This window comes from Muscardinus avellanarius (genome assembly GCF_963383645.1).
Source record: "Muscardinus avellanarius genome assembly, chromosome: 5".
Lineage (NCBI taxonomy): Eukaryota > Metazoa > Chordata > Mammalia > Rodentia > Gliridae > Muscardinus > Muscardinus avellanarius.
This window is the reverse complement of record NC_137790.1, coordinates 71,146,902-71,172,042: the sequence shown is the minus strand read 5'-3', so window position 1 is coordinate 71,172,042 and position 25,141 is coordinate 71,146,902. Positions and strand designations below refer to the sequence as shown.

The following is a 25,141-nucleotide window of genomic DNA, read 5'->3' as shown; positions in this document are numbered from 1 at the left end:
TTTTGTTTTCTTTTTTTCTTCTTTTTTTCCTGTTTCAAGAAGAAGCAGTGTACACATGGAATTTTATTCAGCCATAAAGAAAAACACAGTTACATCATTTACAGGGAAATGGATGGAAATGGAGGGCATTATGCTAAGTGAGATTACTCAGTCACAAAAAATAAGAAATCAGATGCTCTCCCTAATATGCAAAAACTAGGGAGAAATGAGTCATAGGAGGAACTCTAGATAAAGAAGGAGAGTCTATAGATGAGCAAATAAGGTGACCTGAAGGGATGGGGGGGGGGAAAGAGGGAAGTTCTCTAATGCATATGATGTACTTTAACAAACACATCAAAGTCAATCACTAAGCCAAGCATGAGGAGGGAGGGGGAGGGAAAGGCGTGGGAATTGGGTAAGGGCTGATTGGATGATGTGTGCATGTGTGTCTCTACCATATTGTATCCCCTTAAGATGTATGGCTACAATGCAGTAATAAAAAATTAGAAAAAAAAAAAAAAGGTCAGGCTTGGTGGTACATGCTTGTAACCCCAGCATTTGAGAGGATGAGACAGGAGGATCTTGGTTCATGGACAGCCTCAGCTACTACTTAGGCCCTTTGCAACAGCGAGACCCTGTTTCAAAATAAAGAATAAAAAAATAGGGCTGGTTGTGTAGGTCGGAGGTAGAATGCCCCTGGGTTCCATTCCCAGTACCATAAATAAATAAATAAATAAATAAATAAATAAATAAATTTAAAAATAAAAAATGAAAAATAAAAAATAAAGAAGCAGTAAAAAAAAATTCTCAGTGGTCTCCCTTTTTAAAAGTATTGATTAATACATGTGGTCAAGAAGGAGGATGGCAAATGGAGAATGATTTCTGGACTCATGCCCTAAGTATTGTCTAATTTAGGAAGCAGTGGTATGTTTCAATATATAAAACCCATATCCTCCAAGCTAAGCAAACAAGGAAATTCTGGATCTGATTTTATTAAGCAACTCTTTAAGCCATTAGGAAAGAAACACTGGGCTACGAGGAGGTATATGTATTTATCTGTATAGGGGATTTCACCAAGGTTGTGTATATGTGAGAGAATGCTGAGGGGAAGGTGGGCAGGAGATGGTAAGAAAGGAGGGCCCTCCCTCACCTCACTAGAATCAGAGATCTAAGCCAGTCTCTAGGACGAGTGTTCTCTCAGGGAAGTGACTTAAGGCATGGCACTTTGCTGCTCTGACCTTGTTATTTCAGGAGGGTATAGCTGTTGAACTGGACAGACTTTCTTTGAAGAAAATTACAATAAAATGACACTCCTTGTAACTCCTTGTAGTCCTCTCATCTGTTTTATAGAGTTCTTTCTTAAGACAGTAAGGGAGAGTAAGGGAGACACACACACACACACACACACACACACACACACACACCAGGGTGAGGACTTTTTGTTTGTTTTGTGTTTGTGTGCTCTTACCTTTTTTTCCAAATGTTAATTTGGGATTAAGAATTAATTTCAGGTGTTTGCCTGTAATCCGGTGCTTGGAAGGCTGAGACAGGAAGATTGCAGGTTTGAGACCCCTAGTGAGATGAATATATATATATATATATATATATATATATATATATATGTATGTATGTATGTATGTATGTATGTATTAGAGCTGAGGGTATAGCATAGGGGTAGAATGCCCTGAGTTTAATCCTCAGTACCACACATTTTATTTTATTTTACTTTATTTTATTTTATTTTATTTTATTTGCGGGTCTGGGGATGGAAGCCAGGAGCATTCAACCTCCGAGCTACACCCCCTGCCCTATTTTTTTATTCTTTATTTTGAAACCAGGTCTCGCTGAGTTGCAGAGGGCCTCACTAAGTAGCTGAGGCTGTCCGTGAACTGCGATCCTCTGGTCTCAGCCTCCTGAATGCTGGGATTACAAGTGTGTGCCACCACTCCCGGCTGTACCACACATTTTAAAAGAAAAGAACTAACGAGATGGCATTTTTGTGTTTAGTGTCTTTATTGTCTATTTAGCTAGGTCCTTAATATATGTCAACTTTCCTGTTACCTTATCCTTTAGACCTTGTTAAGTTTTACTATTCTGTAGGAGGATGTGAGGGTGATCTGGCTGCGACATCTGTTACCCCATTGATCACCAGGTTGATTTGGCTGATCTGGCTGGCTAGGCGGGTGTCCCTTTCTTCCCTCACTGCTCCATGTGCGTCCCTCCTGAAGCTGCTGGCTTGGTTGAAGAGAACAACCTTCCCCGAATAGAGGAGGACTGGTCTTTGGTCAAGGGTATACAAGTAGCTGCGCTCCCCTCCTAGAACCTCCAAACAAGCTCTCAATTCTGCAGGGAACAAGAAGACAAAACATCATACCTAAAGAAATGGAGAAATAAGATAAAAGGGATTTTTAATTCAATATGTATTCTGTGAATGTTCCAGGGATGATCACAGTGTTTTCCAACCGCCTGGGCTGGCACAATATGGAACTACTACTTTCCCAGTTTCAGAAACGTCTCACATTTGGCGTGCAGAGGGAGCTGTGTGACCTGGTTCGAGTATCCTTACTTAACGCCCAGAGAGCCAGATTCCTTTATGTGTCTGGCTTTCTTACTGTGGCAGATCTTGCTAAAGCTAATATTGCTGAGCTGGAGGTGGTTCTGAAAAATGCTGTTCCTTTCAAAAGGTAAGAAGGTCCTTCTATCTATATAGGGTTATTAAATGACAAGTCATGTTAATTTTTAATAGATAATGTATTAAAATATTTTCCCCTTAGATAGTGGCTTCTTTTTCTTCCTGAGGATTATTTTTCATTTTGTATGTTTTGACAGATTGAATGATTGAAAATGGTCATAATTAACTCCTGAAAAGATTAAAAGTACAGAACCAATGCTTTGTGCCTTGCTGAATTTTGATTTTCTTCACGTATCCAAAGCTCATCTTGTACTTTCTTTGGTCAGGAGAACTTTAAAATGCACTCCTCTTGAATGTTCTTTAGAACATCAGTTCCTTGATACAGTTTGTGAGAAGAGAATTGCTTAACTATTTGGTGTGTATGTGTGTGTGTACGTGTACCTGTTTGTGTGTGTGTGTATATATATATTTATGAGTTATGCATTTTATTTGGTAGTACTGGGTATTAAACTCACTTTACCACTGAGTTGCACACCCAACCCCCTCATTCTTTTTCCTTTTCTTTTTTTATTTTTAGCACTGGACATTGAACTCAGGGACACTTTACAACTGTGCTATATCCCAGCACTTCAGCACTTTTTAGTTTTCATTTTGAGACAAGATCTTTCTAAGTTGCTGAGGCTGGCCTAGAGCTTTTGATTTTCCTGGCTCAGCCTCCCGAATAGCTATGATAATAGGCATGCACCACTACACCCAGCCTGTATGTTGAAATTCTTACCCTCAGTCTTATTGGTGAAGTATTCCTATTCATAATTGCCTGAAACACGTCTTCTGCTAGAGACTCCTTGAGGATGGTTTAGGGTACAGAATCCTTCAAATTCTTAGATGTTTAAAATTGTTTTTCTCTAAATGTTTGAAGCACAGCTTGACTGGTTATAAAATCCTTATCCTACACTTTCTTTTATTATTATTATTATTATTTTTTAATTATTATTTTTATTATTATTATTATTTTGGTGGTACTGGGGATGGAACCTTCTACCTCCAGGCTACACTTTCAGACCTATTTTATATTTTATTTGGAAGCAGGATCTCTTAAGCCAGCCAGGCTGGCTTCGAACCTGTGCGATCCTCCTGTCTCTGCTTCCCAAGCTCAGGGATTACAAGTGTGCACCACCAAACCTGGCTTATTCATTTTTTTTTAAATGTGCATCCCATCTTGCTTTGACTGGTATGTTGTTTTTGAGAAGTCTGATGGGAGTCAGATTCTCTTGCTCCTCTAAGTTATTTGATCTTTTTGTATGTAGGCTGTGGATTTCTTCTTTTTCATATCTTTGAAGTTTAATGGTTGTATTAGCATATTAGTAACAAATTTCAAGAACAGGACTAGATAGGGTAGGGATGTAGCTCAGGGGTAGAGCATTTGCCTAGCATGTGCAAGGCCATGGTTTCTATCCCTAGTACTGCAAAACAAACAAAAACCAAATAACAAAATGCCAACAGTAAGTATATATTATTCCTATTTCTTTAAGTAATAGGTCTAGGAGCACCTTTACTAGTGGTTCTGGCTTAGGGTCTCATGAGCTTGTAGCTAAGCTGTGGGTGGAACTGTAAGTCATCTGAAGGCTTCACTTGGGTCTGATTTCAGTGTAGCTCAGGCACATGCTGGCAGGTTGGCGTTTGATGTCTTAGTGGTTGTCTACATGGACAACTTCACTAGACTTCTGATGATGGTTGTCTTCTCCAGAGTTAGCAATTCAAGAGAATGCAAAATGGAAGCTACAATGTCTTTGCTGACCCATCCTTGACTTTTAGTTGTTTCACCTGAGAGGCTGAACTGGTCCCTATTATTATTATATCTTGGTCAGAAGCAGAAGTCTCTCAGGCTTTATTTCTTCCATACATACATTTCTCCTTCCTTCCTTCCTTCCTTCCTTCCTTCCTTCCTTCCTTCCTTCCTTCTTTCCTTCCTTCCTTCCTTCCTTCCTTCCTTCCTTCCTTCCTATCCTGTCCTCCTTCTTTGATTACATATGTTTCACCTTTTAGCATCTATATTATGTTACCCAGAGAGCACTGCTATTTTATCAGTCAGTTTGGCTGAACTTACACTCCAAACTTTGCCTTCTTGGTAGGAGGTAGCTCAAGTCTGTTTTGTTATTTAGACCTTTAACAGCTTTAACAGACTACTTGGAGTCTGTTCACACTGCATGGTTTACGGCCAAATGTTGGGCAGAATTTTTTTTTTTTTAGAAGTAGCAAAATTTTATTTCATTTTATTTTTATTTATTTTTTTGATGGCACATGCCTTCAATCCCTGTATTTTTTAATTTTTTATTGAACATAATGGTATGCATTTAAACTATACTTGATGCCCTCTCCCCCCTCCTGCCCCTGTTTTCCCTTCCCCCCTCACAGCAATAAAACAATGATTGTCCAGGGTAACCATGCCATATTCATAATTTTACATATATTTGGATGTGGACCCTCATTAATCAAGTTCAGCCTTCCTCCTCCTCTATCTTTCCATTCAAGCTTTGCTGGTATTTCCCCTCCATTATCTGGAGTCCCACTGGTATCCTCTGGATTCCCTAGTTTGGGCATATTAGCGGAAACATATGTACCTTCTCCTTCTGTGCTTGGCTGGTCTCACTTAACATAATGCTCTCCAGGACTTTCCATCTTCTTGCAAAAGGTATGATTTTGTTCTTCTTTATGGCTGAGTAGAATTCCATTGTGTGTATTTCCCAGAGTTTTGCTATCCATTCATCTGTTGATGGGGACCTGGATTGGTTCCATATTTTGGCTATTACCAATTGTGCTGCTATGAACATAGGTATGCATATGTTGCTATAGTTCTCTGTTTTCAATCCCTTTGGAAAAATACCCAGGAGTGGTAGAGCTGGATCATATGGTGGATCTATTCCTAGCTTTCTTAGGAATCTCCACACAGATCTCCATAGTGGCTGAACTAGTTTGCACTCCCACCAACAGTGTAAAAGAGTTCCTCTTTCCCCACATCCTCGCAAGCATTTGTTGTAATTTGATTTTTTTATGCTTGCCACTCTGACTGGGGTTAGATGGAATCTCAGTGTAGTTTTGATTTGCATCTCCCTTATGGCCAATGATGTAGAACATCTTTTCATGTATCTATTGGCCCTTTGTATCTCTTCTTTTGTGAAGTGTCTATTTAGTTCATTTGCCCATTTCTTGATTGGGTTGTTTGCTTTGCTAGTGTAGAGTCTTTTGAGCTCTTTGTATATTCTGGATATTAGTCCCCTATCTATGGGACACTATGAAGGCAGTATTAAGAGGAAAGTTTATTGCATTGAGTGCCCACATAAGAAGGACAGAGAACTGCCAAGTAAAGAACCTAATGACACAACTCAAGGACCTAGAAAGTCTGCAACAGTCTACTCCCAAAGCCAGCAGAAGGCAAGAAATTATTAAAATTAGAGCAGAAATAAATGAAATAGAGAATAAAAAAACAATTCAAAGAATCAATAAAACAAAAAGTTGGTTTTTTGAGAAGATCAATAGAATTGATAAACTCCTGGCCAACCTAACCAAAAGAAAAAGAGAATCAACTCAAATTATCAAGATTAGAAATGAAAAAGGAGATATCACCACAGATAGTGAAGAAATTCAAAAGATTATCAGAAACTACTTTAAAAATTTATACTCCAATAGGCTTGGGCAGAATTTAGATAAAAGATTTGGGACTCTTTTCTGGCTCTCTAATTTTTTTAGACATCCCCCTTTATTTATTTATTTTTATTTATTTATTTATTTATTTATTTATTTATTTATTTATTGTGATTCTGAGGATGAAACTCAGGGTCATTCTACCTCTGAGCTATATCCCCAGCCCTATTTTTCATTCTTTATTTTGAAACAGGATCTCACTGAGTGGCAAAGGGCCTCACTAAGTAACTGAGGCTGTCTGCGAACTGCAATCCTCCTGTCTCAGCTTCACAAATGCTGGGATTACAAGTGTATGCCACCACACCTGGCTAGAAATCCCCCTTTAATTTTGACTTCTATGATTATCCTGAGCTATGTTGTGAATTCAGTGAGTGATCTCTAGGTTTTTATTCCAAACTCTTAGGTGGCCTGTATAGTCCTGATTAGAGCCTGCCTTTAGGTGAAATGTGTGGAAATTCACCCACTCCTGTTTATTTCTTCTCCTTTCTTTTGATCATTCTCAAGGTTTGTTAGATATTTTGAGCAGAGCATATAGAGTGTAGGAGTGTGTGTGTGTGTGTGTGTGTGTGTGTGTGTGTGTGTGTGTGTGTTATACTGGGGATGGAACCCAGGGGCATTTTACCCACGAGCTACACCCCGAGCCCTATATTTTATTCTTTATGTTGAAACAGGGTCTCACTGAATTGCAAAGGTGCAAACGGCCTAAGTAGCTGAGGCTGTTCACGAACTGTGATCCTCCTGTCTCAGACTCCCAAATGCTGGGATTATAAGCATGTACCAGTTTAGGAACATTTATTTTTAAGCTTTATGACCATCACTGTTTTTTTTTTTTCTTCTTAGGCATTTGCTTAAAGAATTTTAGTGAGATCTTTCCTTATTATGCTATTTAAAAATTGCAGAACTGCCGGGCGTGGTGGCGCATGCTCGCAATCCCCGCGCTTGGGAGGCTGAGACAGGAGGATCGCACAGGTTGGAAGCCAGCCTCAGCTACTTAGTGAGGCTCTCAGCAACTTAGTGAGACCCTGTTTCCAAATAAAATATAAAAAAAGGTCTGGGAGTATAGCCTGGAGGTAGAAAGCCTCTGGGTTCCACCCCCAGTACCACCAAAAATAAATAAATAAATAAAATTTGCAGAACCACCTATCCCTTTTTTGGTGCTTCACTTTGTTTTTGTTTGTTTGTTTGTTTGTTTTGTTTTGTTTTTGTTTTTTGATACTGGAGATTGAGCCCAGGGGCATTCTACCTCTGAGCGACACCCCCAGCCCGATTTTTATTCTTTATTTTGAAACATGATGTCCCTAAGTTGCTGAAGAGCCTCACTAAGCCCTCAGCTGTCCGTGAACCCAGATCCTCCATCTCAGCCTCCCAAGTACTGGTATTACCAGCATGTGCCACCATGCCCAGCTTGGTGCTTCACTTAAAAAAAATATATATATATTTATTATTTTTTTATGATACTGGGGTTTGAACCCAGGGGCATTCTACCACTGAGCTATACCCCCAAGCCCTTTTTGTTTTTTTATTTTGAAACAGGTTCTCACTAAGGTACTGCAGCGAGTGCTGGTTTGAACCTGCGATCTTCCTGTCTTAGCCTCTCAAGTACTGGGAATGCTGTAAGCCGTGTGCCACTGCATCTGGCTGCTTTTTCATTTTTGTATATGACTCTTAGCACCAATTGACACAGAATGTATTTTAAACATATCTACTTTCTGATTTCTCCAGCTAGAACGTAGGCACTATGAGAGCAGATATATCTCTTCCTTGTTATTTGTTCAGTTCCTAGAACAGCTCAGACTGAATCTTTGATGTCTATTCGTTGAAGGAATGAATTAATCAGTGCATTAATTTTCTCCTTTTCTTTTCTCCTTGTATAGTACCAGAAAGGCAGTGGATGAGGAAGAGGAAGCTGTTGAAGAACGTCGGAATATGCGAACTATTTGGGTGAATGGCAGAAAAGGTTTAACTGAAAGGGAAGCAGCAGCCCTTATAGTGGAAGAAGCCAAGATGATTCTGCATCAGGACTTAGTTGAAATGGGAGTGCATTGGGATCCATATTCCCCTTTGAGTTCTGGTACACAATCACTGACCAGTAGTGAGTCAAAAATAAAGGAACATGCATTTATACCCCAAGCTACAAGTTCTCACAAAAGATTAACATCAAAGAACAAAAATAGTACAAGATTTAGTGATTCTTATATTAAGCATTCAACAAATATAATTCAGGGTTTAGATAAAAGTAGAGAGCATTCAAGTTTCTTTTATGATAAATTCCAGGATGGGAATCAGGAATGTCAGAGACATTTTCTTTCCAGAGCAAGAAAACAGGCTTCTTTGGGTGTACCTAAAAAGAAACCCAGAATCTCCCTCAGTGAAGGAAAAGCAAACACTAGGAAGGTTGTTCAGACTTTCTCGCTGGAGAAAACAAAGAAAGCAGCTTTGAATCTCAGTTTAGATCAGATGAACACAAGTTTTAGATCTTGGAAACATAAAAAGCATCAAAAACAATCCCGAGACAGTAGCCTTGTGAAAGACTCTGGGATGTGTGGAACTGATTTGCAAGGACAGGCCGTGTGTAGTCCTATTCTTTGTGAAGACCCCTTTACATTGGATAAGAACAATATAGAATTTAGAAGTCCAGAGCCATTGGCCAAAAATGTATCTTTTTGTGCTGAGAGAAAACATAGCAAAACACCATTCTTGTTACAAACAGAGCAAAGTTGTTTAAGGAAAAGAACAGTAAGTAATGATAGTCTTGTGGAGCATTTTGTCACAGGATCCCAAAGTAAAAATGTGACTTGTCAAACCACTAGTGTAGTTACTGAAAGTGGAAGAGGATTAGCTGTCATTGAGACAGAAAAGATAAACAAAATGCTAATACAAAATGATTCAAAAAACCAGCATGTTTCTGTGAAACACCATGATACTCATCCAGTTAACCACGGCACAGTAAAGCAATGTGATAAACAGTCAAACACTTCTGCCAAAGAGAAAAAAGCAATACAGAGACAAATGTCCCATATGCCTAGAGACTCGAATGTTACTACTATCAAGTGTGAAGGTATAAAACACATCAAAAATAGTGAGGAAAATAAACCAAATCATTTTGAGGCATTGGGAGATAACATCCGCAGAAGTGAGGCACCCAATGGATTGGCTCAGCCAAGAGGAGCATTTAGTAAATCAGGAAGCCAGCATGAGAATTTTTTAAGTTCTTCTAGAGTACAAGAAAAGACAGATGCTTATGCAGCAAACAAAACTGAAAATAATCATGTTTCTGACTTAGGTTTAATACCTTGTGACTTTGAAGATAGTTTCTACCTGGATACTCAGTCAGAGAAAATAATTCAACAGATGGTAGCAGAAAAGGCCAAACAAGGAGCAACAGACATCAGCCTGGCAGCAGGGATAATGCAGAGGAGCTTAGACAAGCAGAAACTGATGAACTCTTTTCAGAATGAGTTTCACATTACTTCTGGTGAACAGCGTTGCCCAGGGATGAATAACACAGTTTGTTTGGACCTTCAGACTGTAGATGCTACGAAGCAAAGCACTGAACATAGGGTTGAGAGACTGACTCCAGAAAGTCTCATTTTTGATTCTCCAATACTATTGGGGGAAAGCCATCCTTGTTTTAAAGGAAATGAACTTTCTGTGACTGATTCCCAATTAAATAGTTTTCTTCAAGGTTATCAAACACAAGAAATTGTGAAATCAGTCCTACCTCTGGTTCCTCAGAAGAGAACTCCCACTGACGTGGAAGGAGAATGTTTGTCAGGTCCCGAGACAGGTTTGAATACGAGTGATACTTTACTATTTGACAGTTTCAGTGAAGACTTCCTAGTAAAAGAACAATCACCTGATGTACAAATAAAGGAATCTCTTCCTTCTGAAATAACATCAAAACATGTCAGCGATTCTCCGTGTCTACAAGAGGAACCAATTAAAATATCAACTGTGAATAAGCATCAAGGCATTCAGCAGCAGATGACTTGCTTGAATAATGAGTCTATTGTATTTTCAGAAATGGATTCTGTTCAGATGGCCGAAGCTTTGGACAATGTAGATCTATTTCCTCTCCAAGAGAAACGTAATACTGTAGTGTCTCTTAGACCATTAGATCTGAATGACTCAGTGACTATAGGTAATGGTCATCCCCAAGAAGAAATAATTGGCGATCAAGATGAAAGGACTCAAAAGTCTAAATTAACTGGGGCAGAGCAAAACAATTCATTCATGTGGTCAGGGGCATCATTTGATTTAAGTCCAGGACTACAAAGCATTTTAGATAAAGTATCCAGTCCTCTAAAAAATGAAAAGCCAAAATTAGCAACTATAAATTTGTCTAGTTTGAAAGGAAAAAGTGCAAAGTTAAATGAGAGATGTGAAGTGGTTTCAAGTTTGGACCCCTGTGGAGTACGAGGGATTTCCTTTTTCCCTAACAGTGAAGTAAAGGGCAAGATTGAGGCATTAATGAACAGTGTTAATTGTGGGGAAACCTCATCCCTCTTGCCTAAGAATGAAAACTTGATAGGTGATGATAATGGGCTCATTCCTCCTACACCCATTCCAGCCTCTGCTTCTAAACTGGCATTTCCAGAGACTCCTGGAACACCTGTAAAACTTGGAAAAACTAGCACTGTTCTGCAGCCTGATGAAGGTTATGCATGTGGCTCATATTTAGGTATTAGAAATTATGACTTGAGTCCAGTGAATAAAAATGGTTTCAAAGATGACAGTCTTATTAGAGGCACAAGTTTTCCATTGCAGTTGTCACAGGATGAACTGCTGTTTACTCCAGACTCAAGTGGTTCAGAAAGCTTGGCCATAATTGATGTAGCAAGTAATCAAACTCTCTTTCAAACATTCATTAAGGAGTGGCAGTGCAAAAAGAGATTTTCCATATCACTGGCTTGTGAAAAGATTAGAAGTTTGACATCTTCTAAAAATGCTACTATTGGTAGTAAGTTTAAGCAAGGTGAGATTTTTATTTAATTTTTTCACATTATGAAATTTAGCTTGACATTAGCTATATTTCTAAGATTTATCTTAAGTAGAACTTAGATCCCCAGTGATAGTCATGAATTCTATACTGAAGTGTTGATTCCCAAGTATCATAGAGCTCTTTAGGTTTCCAGAGAGTTGTACCTTTTAGTTAAATAATGGCATATATATTCCTGTTTTGCTGCATGAACCCTGGCTTCTGAATCTTGGGGAATAGCTATAGTCAGCTTGTCAACTTGTTGTAAAATTCAGCTTTGATTAAATTTCTTAGACCTCTGTGCTTATGAATGATTTTTTTCATAAAATTTTGAGTATTTTTCTGAGCTTCAATTCATGGAGCATGTGTTGATAATAAATTTTATATACTTTTAGTATTGAATAGCATTTTTCATTTTTCATTCATTAAACATAAAATTGAAAACTTTATATCAGGCCCTATAGTAGAGGATACAGGATAAAAGTGTTCACTTAAATTTAACAAATATGTATTGAGTTCTTATGTACCAGTTATTTTCTTGGAATTGGGGATATAATTATAACAGGTTGGTTCTTGACTGTTGTAAAATTGAGAATACATTCTTTTAGGAAAAAATGTTGCCTCTACCTACAAAATCATACTTAATTTTTCACAAAGGAGTAAGGCTCTTGGGGGAGTGTCTTAGTTGTTAAGAAAGACTAAATTTGCTATAAAGATTTTATAGTATGCAGTCTCTTTGAATTGTAGAAATGTGAAGCACATCTTTTTTATTTAGTTGATGGTCATTATTATAAACCTACTTTAGGAAATGTTTAGTAGATTTTATAAGTTATGGTATCTTAGTTGATTGGAAACCTAACACTTAAAAAAGACTATCAAAATAATGCATATTTTAGGATCTGCAAAGTTTGCCTATCAAAAGAGATTTTTAAAATTTATTTTTAAAGCTGGGTGTGGTGGTACATACTTATAATCCCAGCATTTGGTAGGCTGAGACTGGAGAGTCGCAGTTCGCAGACAGCCTCAGCTACTTAGTAAGGCCCTCTGTAACTTAGTGAGACCCTGTTTCACAAAATAAAGAATAAAAATAGTGCAGGGGCTGTAGCTCAGAGGTTGAATGCCTCTGGGTTCCATCCCCAGATCCGAATAAATAAATAAATAAATTTATTTTTATTTTTATTTTTGTTGCACTGGGGATGAAACCCAGGGGCTTTCTACTTCCGGGCTACACTCCCAGACCTGTTTTATATATTTTTTATTTTGAAAATAGCTTCTTACTAAGTAGCTGAGGCTGGCTTTGAACCTGCACGATCCTCCTGTCTCAGCCTCCTAAGTACTGGGATTACAAGTGTGCACTACCATGCCCGGTTTCAAAAGTTTTTTATTGACATTGTTTGAACAATTTGTTTAATGTCTTTATTTAAAAATTTTTTGACTATTTCACTTTTGATTCATTTAGTTAGCTCACCTCAGGAAACTTCTATTAGAGATGATGGATTTCCTGTTCAAGGCTCTGATGATATGTTGGTGGTTGGACTAGCTGTGTGCTGGGGTGGAAGAGATGCCTATTATTTTTCATTTCAGAAGGAACAAAAGCATTCTGGTAAGTAATCAGTATTTGACCAAGTCACCATATAATTGATGAAACATCTGTTATTATTGTTTGTGGAAAATAATTTCCTGATATTACTTAGAATTTATTTTTAGAATTTAAAAAATATAATTTGCAAAGCAGCTAGTGTGTACATAATTACATATATTAAGTAGAATTTTTTTTCCTCTTGTGCTTGGGATCAAACCCAGGGACTTATGCCATTATACAAGTGCTCTACAACTGAACTATTACCCAAGACCAAAATGAATGTTTTAAGAAGTACCTCCCTTGCTCCCCCTGTCTGCCACATGAGGCTATTTATGCGGGACTACGACAGTTTCTTCTGTTTTTTTTCTTCTTCTTATGGATTGGGTCTGGACCTTATCCAGAGGCAATGCTGAACTGGAGAACCGTAGTCATTGAATTACACAGCCTTTGAAGGAGTCTTTGGTATTAAAAGGATATTATCTAGAAATATCTCATGAACTGATTATGGTTGTTGGATACTCAGTTTTGGGCTGGGTTTAGGACAGAAGCAAAATTAATAAGGATTCTATATATGTGTTGATCTGAGTAGTTATTTGAATGTCTTTTAAAATTTTTGATATAACATGGTATGTTTCCCTTTAAAGTTCACTTTAGAGCTGGATGTGGTGGCACATGTCTATAACCCCAGCACTTGGGATCTGAGACAGGAGGACATCAGGCTCATGGCTAGCCTCAGCAATTTAGTGAGCAGCTTCATGAGACCCAATTTCAGAATTAAAAATTACATAGGGCTGAAGGTGTGGCTCAGATAGAATATCCCCTGGGCTTAATCCCCAGCGTGCGCGCGCACACGCGCACACACACACACACACACACACACACACACACACACTCTTCAGAATTTTACCTGTCTTTAATTCATTCTGAAAAATGTAACTTTATTTTTAGGAGTCTTATGATTTTAAATTTTCTCCCCATGTAAGCCAGGTGTGGTGGTGCGCACTTGTAATCCCCACGCTTGGGAGGTGGAGACAGGAGGATCCTGCAGGTTCAAAGCCAGCCTCAGCTGGCTTAAGTGACCCTGTTTCCAAATAAAATATAAAATAAGTCTGGGAGTGTAGCCCAGGTAGAAGGCTTCTGGGTTCCATCCCCAGTACCACACACACACACACAAAAAAAATTCTCCCCATGTAATTAAATAGAGCTTTATAAATCTTCTAGTACAAACCATAATATTGGAATATAAAGCACTTTACCTGCATAGTTATTATGAACTAGATAAGGTAATGATGAATTAGTGGTCACTTGAAACCAGATCCTTAGGATTCTGAGTCTTTTTTAGTCTTTTCACTAAAAATTGCTACTTCAAATGTATTTATGTAATTTTTGCCTTAAGACTTTTTTTTTCCATCCAAGAAATTAGTGCCACTTTGGTCCCACCTTCTCTGGATCCAAGCCTGACTGTGAAAGACAGGATGTGGCACCTTCAATCCTGCTTGCAAAAGAGATCCGATAAAGAATGTTCTGTCATCATCTACGGCTTCATCCAGATCTATAAAATTCTTCTTCTGTCTTGTGGAATCTCCCTGGAACAAAGTTGTGAAGATCCTAAGGTTCTGTGTTATATTAATGCTTATTTACTTAAAAGTTATTAATGTTTAGGGCTAATTTTTAAGTTACTTAGTATTTATTTAGCTTCAATAATGTAACTTAAGTCTTTTAGAAAAGTCACTTCTCTTTCAAGTAATCTCATCCATTCAGGTTATAACATGATGTACCGGATACCTCTATGTAGATAGAGATGTTACAGCCAGGTGTGGGGAGTACACACCTATAATCTCAGTAGTAGTAGTAGTAGCAGACTAACACAGGAGGATCGCAGGTTCGAAGCCAGCCCCAGCAATTTAGCAAGGCCCTCAGCAACTTCCCAATAAAAAGTAAAATAGGCTGGGGACCTGGCTTGGGTTCAATACCCAGCATTAAAAAATGAATAAATAAGTAAATAGAAAAAGAAAGCAAGAGGAGGGATGTTACAAATTTCAAGTTCATGTCTTTCCTTAGATTTAAAAAAATTAATTTTGGAGATGGGCATGGCGGCACATGCCTGTAATGTCAGTACTGAGGGTCGAGACAGAAGGATCTCAGGTTCAAGCCTTAGCAATGTAGAAAGACTCAGCAACCTAGTAAGATCCTGTTTTAAAACAAAAAATAAAAATGGGACTGAGGGTGTGGTTTGGAGGTGGAATGACCTTGGGTTCAATCTTCAGTAACCCTTCCCCCCAAAAGAAAAAGAATATTAATTTTGGTTAAATTTTAAGTTTCTTATCCCATAGTAAATTAAAAGTGAAATGAGAACAATTACATTTACATAATAGCAGGAATTTTTCAATATTTGTCATGGTAAGGCAGAAAATAGAAAAAGTTCATGAATATAAGTTGCTAAAAGGAAGTACAGGTAGGATTCATAGATGCAAATCACATTACCAGTCCCTGAGAATGTTCATACAGTGATTACTCTGAGTTATTAAGGCAACTTATATATTGTAATGTGCATTTAATAATATAATGCACTTTTGGATGACATGTATTTACAGTATGATCATCTTTAAAGGTACATCATTTTTCTTCCCATCTGTTGATAATGGATATGTGAGGCATATATGCATACTTATTAATATATGAGTATGAATTTATAATGAGAAATTATACTATTTGATAATTATTACCAATATAGGCAATGATAATGGAATGATTTTTTAGGTTCTCTGTTTTGTTTTGGTACTGGAGACTGAACCCAGAAGCATTCTACCTCAGAGATACACCCCTAGTCCTTTTTATTTTAACTTGTAACGGGTTCTCACTAAGTTGTTAAGGCTGGTGTTGAACCTGTAATCTTCCTGTCTCAGCCTCCCAAGTACTGGAATTATAGGTATGGGCCTCCATTCCCAACTTCTTTTCTTTTATTTTTTTAATGTGGTGCTGAAAATCTAACTCACAGCCTTGTGCAGGTTCTGCAAGTGTTCTGCAGTGAGCTACATTCCAGCTCCAGTTTTTAGGGTTTTTTTTTCTATTATCTTCTTTCTTTTTTTGCAGATTTTAAACTGACCTTTATTAGCTATAAAAGGTTGTCTCTTAATTTTGATGTTTTGGAAACTAAAACAAGACTGTAGTTAATATGAGCATCTCATTAAAACTATAGTATCATCTTAGATTTATATAGCATCTTCTTAAACTACTTGAAATATTCTGTATTTGTTTTACTAATCACTACATTTTGATGTAAGAAGATAGGCTATTAATTTATAAAGTCTCATTTTTAAAAGAAATATTAGCCCACTTTTACATTAGACTTTTCATTCATTACTCCTCTATAAAACTTTATTCTTAACCTTACAAAAGAAATAACTGAGTCATATAGTAATTTTCAGTATTTACAGGGCTTAGGTTTTTTTTTTTTTTTTTTTTTTTTGGTGTTCTGTATATCTAGTTTATGATCCCCTTGATCTAGTATTAGAAACTACAAGTCTCCTAGTCTTGTCAGGAAGCTGAAAATAGCAATTAAACAATCAGTTGGATGTAACTGGTGAAAGACCCCCATCCTGATGGGAAAATCTAGAGGCTTTCTGAAACTCTCAATATGAACTTTTAAAGGAAAATGTTTGTGCCTCACTTATGATAGTAAAATAATCATGTAAGTCTACAAATAGATAATTATAGTAGCGTAGCTCAAATTAGCCTAAGTGGAGAAGGCTCCATCTTCATTCTTAGACACATGGTTTGATTACCTGGATTCACTCCGTGTTCAAGCCTACTACAGACTGGGCCAACCAGGAGCACTAGAAAGTGATGGGAAAAGTTTTAAATTTTTCTTCTTTGTCGACCACTGCTATTATTGTTGCCCCAAATGAGTCTTGTTACAATTGTGCTTTTCCTCTTTTCTCTTGGGAATACCACTGAATAAGTTGTATGCGAAAGTGAGCAATATTATCAAGGGACTTTTCCCTCTCCCTTTCAGTTTAGGGGTCCAGAAATATCTTTGGAAAAAAATCAGAAAAATATTTTGATTCCTATCCCATTCAGGTGGCATGCTGGTTACTAGATCCAGATTCTAAGGAGCCAACTCTTCACAGCATAGTTACCAGCTTTCTTCCTCATGAGCTCCCTCTCCTGGAGGGATTAGAGACAGGCCAAGGAATTCAAAGCCTGGGGCTAAATATCAGCACTGAGCATTCTGGGCGGTACCGAGCATCTGTAGAGTCCATTCTCATCTTCAACTGTATGAATCAACTCAACTCTTTGTTGCAGAAGGAAAAACTTCAAGGTAAAAACAAAAACAAAGTTCCTTGCATTTTTTGTTACAGACAGGATTATATATATATATATATGTGTGTGTGTATATGTAATATATGTATAATATGTATGATATATGTAAGTATATATATTATGCATAGGGCACGTAGGTACATATTTATTTATAAATATATAAATATATATTTATAAATATATAGGTAAGCTGGGTGTGGTGGCGCACGCTTGTAATACTCGCGCTTGGGAGGCGGAGACAGGATCGCGCAGGTTCGAAGCCAGCCGCGCTGGTTTAAGAGACCCTGTTTCCAAAAATAAAAAAGTATAAAATAGGTCTGGGAGTGTAGCCCGGAGGTAGAAGGGCTTCCAGGAACCCCAGTACCACAAATAAATAAATAAATAAATAAATAAATAAATAAATAAATAAATGTATTTCAGTTTTGTCGAATTTTCTTTATTCATGCTCAGAAGATATCTTCCATCGATTTAGAGAAGTGAGCTATTTTCTTTTTATAGCTATTTTCTCTTTTCTTTTTTTTTTGTGGTATTGGGGATGAAACCCAGGGACATTCTACTTCTGAGCTATACCCTCAGCCCTGTTTTTTATTCTTTATTTTGAAACAGAGTCTCACTGAGTTGTGAATGGCCTTACTAAGTAGTAGCTGAGGCTTTCTGCAAACCATGATCCTCCTGTCTCAATCTCCCAAATGCTGGGATTACAAACGTGCACCACAACGCCTGGCTGCCACCGCCACCACCACCGCCATCTCCACCTTCTCCTCCTCATTTTTTCTTTTCTAATGTAAGTTTTTAAGGCTATAAATTTACTTGAAAGCACTATTTTAATATACTTTATTGTATTATATATATTTTAGTATACTTTTATTGTATTATACTTCTATTGTAATTATGCATCATGGGGTTCAGAGTGGTAGGAATATACATGCACTATTTTTGTTGTGTCCCATAAGTTTTGATATGTAATGTTTTCATTCGAAATATGTTTAGATTTCTGTTACTGTTACTGACATGACTCTAAATTGTTTAAAAGCTTTTTAAACTTTTTAAGAATATTTGGAAACATTTTATTTTGTATTCCTATTGTTACCTTCAAATTTAATTGTTTTGCACTTAAGGTACATGGTTCTCAACTATCCATTTTTGAAATTTAAAAAAAATTTTTATTGGTGCATTATAGTTATATTTCTTAATGGAATACAAGATGGTAGAGGCATATATATATACACATTACTCATTTAGCCCTTTCATAGTTCCCACCTCATTCTTCCCCCTCCCTCCTTCTCTTTTTTGGCTTAGTGATGGACTTTGATATATTTGTGAATGTACGTAATGCACATTAGGGAATTTCCCTCTTCCTCCCTCACATACCCCTCAGTTAGGTTGCCTTATTTATGCATCTGTGGTTTCTCCTCCTTCGTCTAGAGTTCCTCCTATGACTCTTTATCTCTCTAGCTTTCACATATTAGGGAGAACATCTGATTTTTTACATTTTGTAACTGATTAATCTTAGTTAGCATAATGTTCTCCAGTTCTATCCATTTCTCTGTAAGTGATGTAATTATGTTCTTCTTTATGGCTGAGTAGACTTCATTTGTGTACATATCCCATAGTTTTATAATCCATTCATCTGCTGATGAGCATCTTGGCTGGTTCCATAGTTTGGCAATTATGAATTGTGCGGTTATAAACATAGATATGTATGCATTAATAGATTCTCTCCTTGGCTTCTGTGTTAGTCATTTGGACTATTATGTGGCATGATGAAGCTTTTCTCTGATCTTGTCTAAAGGGAGTTCTCTAAATTTCCTGTACCTGTGTAGTGACTTTTTTTTCTATGTTTGGAAAATTTTCTGATATTACTTCTTTGAAAAGAGTGTTGATCCCTTTGGTTTTACCTTTTATGCCTATTACTCTTAGGTTAGATTAGCTCTGCATCTTGCTGTGTCAGATAGCAGAATCTACCCCCACATTCACCAAGGTGAACCACAAAATCTTAGACCCTGTGAGTCTATCTCTTGGTGTACAAGTCCCAGCAGTCATTCTGGCCAGTCTTCTGAGGGGACAGCTGGTTCACTTACAGGATTTTTGAGCATCACTCTGGATCTCTGAAGGGCACAGTGAGCTTGGTCTCCACTGCAGCATTGAGGTCTGGATAGAAAGAGCCAACTGCTACAATTCCAATAAGCTATAGCTGCTTACTTAATTTCAAATTGTTGGCATTTTTGCTGGGATATCTTCGGCAGTCCCGGTGTAGTCTCTGGCTGTCCCAGCACAGCAAAACAAGATGGTCTGTGCCCACAGTTGTTGGAGGCTGGCTGAGTACTTTTCTGCTCTCTGTTCTGCTTTTTAGTTTTATTTCTGCTACCTTTCAATTCTCGGTACTCTGTTCAAATTTATGCTAGTTTTTTTTTTCTTTTGTTAAGATTCTGTTCTCATGGTGATAGAGATCGAGTGTCAGTAGGACTAATATGTGCTGCTTCCCTTGGGCCCCATCTTCCCGGAAGTCCCATTTTCAGAAATTTCTAAAGAATTGTTTTGTGACTTAAAATCTAAACTGTTGCGTAAATATTCTGTATACATAGGAAAGTATGTAGTCTAATTCTGGATGTTGTTTTGGTCAGCTTTTTCATTGCTGTGACCAAAATGCCTGATAAAAACAACTCAGAAGAAGAAAAATTATTGACCCCTGGTTTTAGAGGTTTCAAAGGTTTCAGTTTATGGTTGGTCAACTACAAGGCAGAAACTGCTTGGTGGAAGGGCATTAGGGTCTAGTGGAGAAAAAGCCACTTTCACCTCATGACAGCCAAGGAAGCAGAGAGCAAGTGAGCGAGCAAATGATCAGGGACAGATTTAGTCCCCAGGACAATGCTCTCATGGATCCACCTCCTCTAGCCATGTTCCATCTCTAAACCTTGCTGCATTTAACACGTGAGTTTTTCTGGGGGACATTTTATATCAAAACAATAATGAATGTAGAATTTTATGTATTTCTGATCAAGGTTGTTTAAGTCTTTTATATCTTATTTTTCCTGTAGTTTAGTCAATTTTAACTTTTAAATTATTTTAGATTATTTATTATTAGTAGTAGTACATGTTTAAAATTGGTTTATCTTTCTGGTAACCTAATTTTTATCATTATACTTTAACTATCTCTGTCACTAAATGTGTTTGTCAGCATTCTTACAGCCATAATCTAAATATTTGACCATATAACTTACAGGAGAGAAGATTTATTTTCTAAGTCTTTTGGGTTCAGTCCATGTGAGGCTGGGGAAACAAGAATCTCAGGGCATGGTGGCAGGAGAGCACAAGGGCTGAGCTCTTTACATCATAGAGGCAAAGAAAGAGAGAGAGGGGGAGGGGAGCACAAGAGCAAGCAAATGGGAGCAAGACTGTGCAAGGAATAGGGGAGGAGGAACGCTTTATATAAAACCCAAGGCTGTACCCCAGGGACTCACCTTCAGGCACACCATACTAGCCTACCAGATACCACCAAGATATATCATTACAATGGATATATCTACTTCTGAGATTAAAACACTCAGAACTTAATTACAACAGCTCCAAAAATTAATAAATGAGTTCTTTAGGGGACATTTTACATCTAACTATAACTAAATAATTATTTTTATTCTTAGTCTATTTCCTGATATGAATATGACAACATTGGTTTATCTTACTATTTTGTCCCACATATTGCTTCTAACCTTGTAGCTTCTTATCTTTATTTATTATTATTATTATTATTATTATTATTATTAATTTTTTTGTGTGGTTCTGGGGATGGAGCCCAGAGGCATCTGAGTTCCTCTGAGCTACACTCCCTGCCCTATTTTTTTATTCTTTATTTTGAAACAGGGTCTCACTAAATTGCGGAGGGCTTCACTAAGTAGCTGAAGCTGTCTGCGAACTGCGATCCTCTAGTCTCAGCCTCCCAAATGCTGAGATTACAAGTGTGCGCCACCATGCCCAGCTGCTTCTTATCTTTAGACATGTCTCTTAAACTTATTTTTTCCAAACTTACCTATTTATTTTTACAAATTTAGCAATTTATTTTTTATTATTGATGTATTTTATTCATATTGATTATGGATATGTTTGCACTCTTTTTCTACTGTTTTATTTTGTTTATATTCACTTCTTTTATATGTAAATATTTATTCATAGCTGTGCTCTGTCCCAAGGAATGTACATCTTGGTTCTTCTGAGTTCCATTCATACTTCCCTGCTACCTTGTATATTTTATACTCTTTGTGAGTCCATGTAGTATTTCATCAGTGGAGCCCTTCAGGATTCTCTTGTGGGAAGCCTTCCTCTAGAGAGTTTGTTCCTGCCTCTGCTGTTTACTAAATTACACCACATCCAAGGAACACATTAACCTTCTGGAGAGTTTTGTTCAGAACAGGAGTCCAAGGCCTAGTTCCTCCTCCTATTAATATTTCAAGAATCTACATCCATTAAGCTTCTTGCTGTAGGACTCCATTTCCATAAGAATTTTGCTCCTTCCTACTGCTCCTGGATCTAGGCTAGATACCTGTTGCTCTTACTTTGTGCTTTTCTAACTGTTTCTATTCTAACCCAAATTCTTTATTTCACTGATTATATATCACATGAACTTCTGTTCTAGCTCCAGACCTCAAAAGTCTGGTTCTGACTTCCTAGTACCTGCTCCTGGCTAGTAGAGTCTAGTACCTCTTATTTGTTTGCTTTTGATGTGGTTATGGGAGATTTTGGAGGTATCTCCCTCTGATCGAGACCAACAAGACCTCAAAGAATGTACATGTGTGGAGCTGGGCTGGGCCAGCTGGGTTGCTAAGTCTTAGTTACCCATAGTACTGGAAGCTGAAGTCTTTAGTATGGATTTTTTCTTAATGATTTAGGACAGCATTTCTCACAGTTCCTTAATCTTATATGAAATATTTATGGCTAAATAATTTTGAAACTTTTAGTCAAAAAGTTTTTTTTAATCTTATTAAATTCATTAATATAATAATAGTCATTGTGAATATCTAAGAATAGTATATAGATGCAGAAACTCAGGACATTCAGTGTGTCTCAACTCTAGGCTTTTTTAGAGCATCTCTGGAATTGATATTCTAATGAACATATTGGGAAAACTGGTTTAGAATGACTACTGTGTTGAGAAATGTCTGCAGACATACAAAAATACTTATTTTTATTTCAGTAACATATTTCTTTACTGATTAGTAAGAATATTGGAAAATATAAAAATATCTTTATTCAGTTCTTTTTGTAAGCATGTATTAGATGGGACCAGGACGTGGTGGTGCACACTTGTAATCTCAGCATTCAGGAGGCTGAGACAGGAGGATCGAGGTTTGCGTACAGCCTCAGCTACTTAGTGAGGCCCTTTGCACAAAAGTGAGACCCTGTTTCAAAATAAAGAATATAAAGTAGAGCTGGGGGTGTAGCTCGAACTTAGGATGCCCCTGGGTTCCATTACCAGTACTGAAGAAAAAAACACAAATTCAGGGAATTAAGTCCTTGTGGTCAGCTCAGCAAAGAAAATTGGCTGTAGTTCTCCTGCTAAGAGTAGAAGCAGAGACATTGTTTTGGGAGAAATATTTGTTTGGGAGAAAATCCTGACCATTAGAGCTTTTCTACTGTCTGCATAGATAAGGACTTGTCTTGTGCTTAGGTGAACTGCCCTTTGCCAATTTTACTTGTTTTTTTGTTGTTGTTGTTTTGTTTTGCAGTACTAGGGATGGAACCCAGGGGCATTCTACCTCTGAACTACACTCCCAGCCCAATTTTTTATTCTTTATTTTGAAACAGGGTCTCACTGAGTTGCAAAGAGCCTCACTAAGTATCTGAGGCTGTCTGCAAACTGCGATCCTCCTGTCTCAGCCTCCCGAATGCTGGGATTACAAGCGTGCGCTACCACGCCCGGCTTATTTGTCATTTTGAAGGGCAGCTTGGGTAGCATCTCTGGATTGCCCTAGACCAATTCTATGTAGTTTAGGTAATGCTGATGATCTAGTCAATTATGTGATGAATTAATATTTAGCTTTTGTCTTTTTTCTTTCAGATATTTTTTGTAAAGTAGAAATGCCCTCTCAGTACTGCTTGGCCTTGCTAGAACTAAATGGAATTGGCTTTAGCACTGCAGAATGTGAAAGTCAGAAACACATCATGCAAGCCAAGCTGGATGCAATTGAGACTCAGGCCTTTCAACTAGCCGGCCACAGTTTTTCCTTCACCAGTGCGGATGACATTGCTGAGGTGGTATCATGAAAATAAGGACATTAGAAAGTAATTTTAAGAGTTAAAATGTACTGTGTGTATGTGTGTGTATTTCCTAAATTTGTTTACCTAAACACCAAAGATCTATAAAATAAGATAGTTAATTAGAATGTGTTGGGAATAGAGTATTCTTGTACTTCATTAATAAATTATGAGGTAGGAAGGTAGTAAAGAAGACTCAGAGAATGCATGCTCCAGGACAAGGACATTTGCCTGGGTCAGAGGAGGCACTTACTACATATTTGTTGAACAAATGATCAGTAGTATTGGTCTCGTGACAGTGCAGTTCTTGCTGCACAAAGTTTGTCCTTTCTTAAACCCTCACCCAACATCCATCTCCCTCCCTCCTTTCCTTCCTTCTTTCCTTCCTTCCTTCCTTCCTTCCTTCCTTCCTTCCTTCCTGGAATTGGACCCAGAGGTATTCTAACCCTGGGCTATACCCTCAGCCCTACTTTTTAAAAAATTGAAACAGGATCTCACTAAATTTTTGAGGACCTCACTAAATTGCTGAAGTTGGCTTTGAACCTATGATCTTCCAGCCTCCCAAGTATTGGAATTATAGGCATGAGCCATCATGCATGGTGATCATCTTTCTTTCGGATAGGAAATTAGATATTTTTCTTAAAAGTAAGGGAAAAAGTGATTTTTGTGACTTTTTTTAAAAACCTAATTAGGATTTTTGTCAACTTTATAAATTTTGACAAAATTTACTCTCATTTTATTTTCAGATTGGTGTGCTGTTCTCTCTTCTTATCATAGTCCTTGCCTGCAAAGGGTGGTTGGGTTGGTCTATCCTGATATGGATGTTCCTGGGTCTTCTAGATATGATTCAGTAATGTTGTAAGTTGGTAAAGATCATAAACTTAAGAACCAGTCTTTGGAGCTTGAGTCTTGCCTCCTTTATTTACTAAATGGCTCCATAATGTTTGGCCAACATATCCACTCTTTATATCTCTGTTTCTTCATCAGTAAAGAGGGGTTATGATAGAAATACATCTAGGGTTGTTGTGAGGTATAAATGATGAATGTAAAATATTTAATATAGTGTCCATCACATAGTAAGTGTTCAGTATGTTATTATGCCCTTTTTAAAGCCCCAGAGAAGACATGCGTGGTGGTGCATGCTTGTAATCCCAACTCTTGGGAGGCTGAGACAGGTTGGAAGCCAGCCTCAGCTACTTAGTGAGGCTCTCAGCAACTTAGTGAGACTATGTTTCCAAATAAAAAGTATAAAATAGGTCTGGGAGTATAGCCCATAGGTAGAAAAGCCTCTGGGCTCCACCCCCAGTACCACCAAAAAGTAAATAAAAAATAAAGCCCCAGAGAAGCTAGGTATGGTGGTAAACACTTTTGTAGTTCCAGTACTTGAGAGACTGGAGGATTTCACGTTTAAGGATAGCCTCAGCAAATAGTGACACTCTCATCAACCTAGTGAGACCCCATTTCAAAATAAAAATAAAATAGGACTGGGGATGTAGCTAGGAGATAGAATGCCCCTGGGCTCAATCCTCAGTGCCACAAAAACAAACAAATAAATCAAGCCCTAGAGTTATACATTTTTTAAAAACCAGGGACCTTTGTTTTTCTTTATAATGTAGTATATCTGTATTGAATTCAACTAATCGATTTTTTTTTTTTCTTTTTGCAGTACTGGGGATTGGGTCCAAGGGCATTCTAC

At 37.6% G+C, this 25,141-nt stretch overlaps 1 protein-coding gene across 1 annotated transcript in view; it reads left to right on the top strand.

Annotated features, from left to right (window-relative positions):
* The window catches only part of POLQ (DNA polymerase theta), a gene marked incomplete at both ends in the record, with an annotated part of 125,536 nt that overhangs the window by 56,976 nt on the left and 43,419 nt on the right, over positions 1-25,141 (top strand). The window contains 6 exons of the mRNA XM_080696858.1: positions 2,420-2,663; positions 8,188-11,288; positions 12,751-12,894; positions 14,290-14,486; positions 16,954-17,194; positions 23,249-23,442. Coding sequence (XP_080552984.1) covers positions 2,420-2,663; positions 8,188-11,288; positions 12,751-12,894; positions 14,290-14,486; positions 16,954-17,194; positions 23,249-23,442 — 4,121 coding nt within the window. The remainder of the gene's footprint in view (positions 1-2,419; positions 2,664-8,187; positions 11,289-12,750; positions 12,895-14,289; positions 14,487-16,953; positions 17,195-23,248; positions 23,443-25,141) is intronic.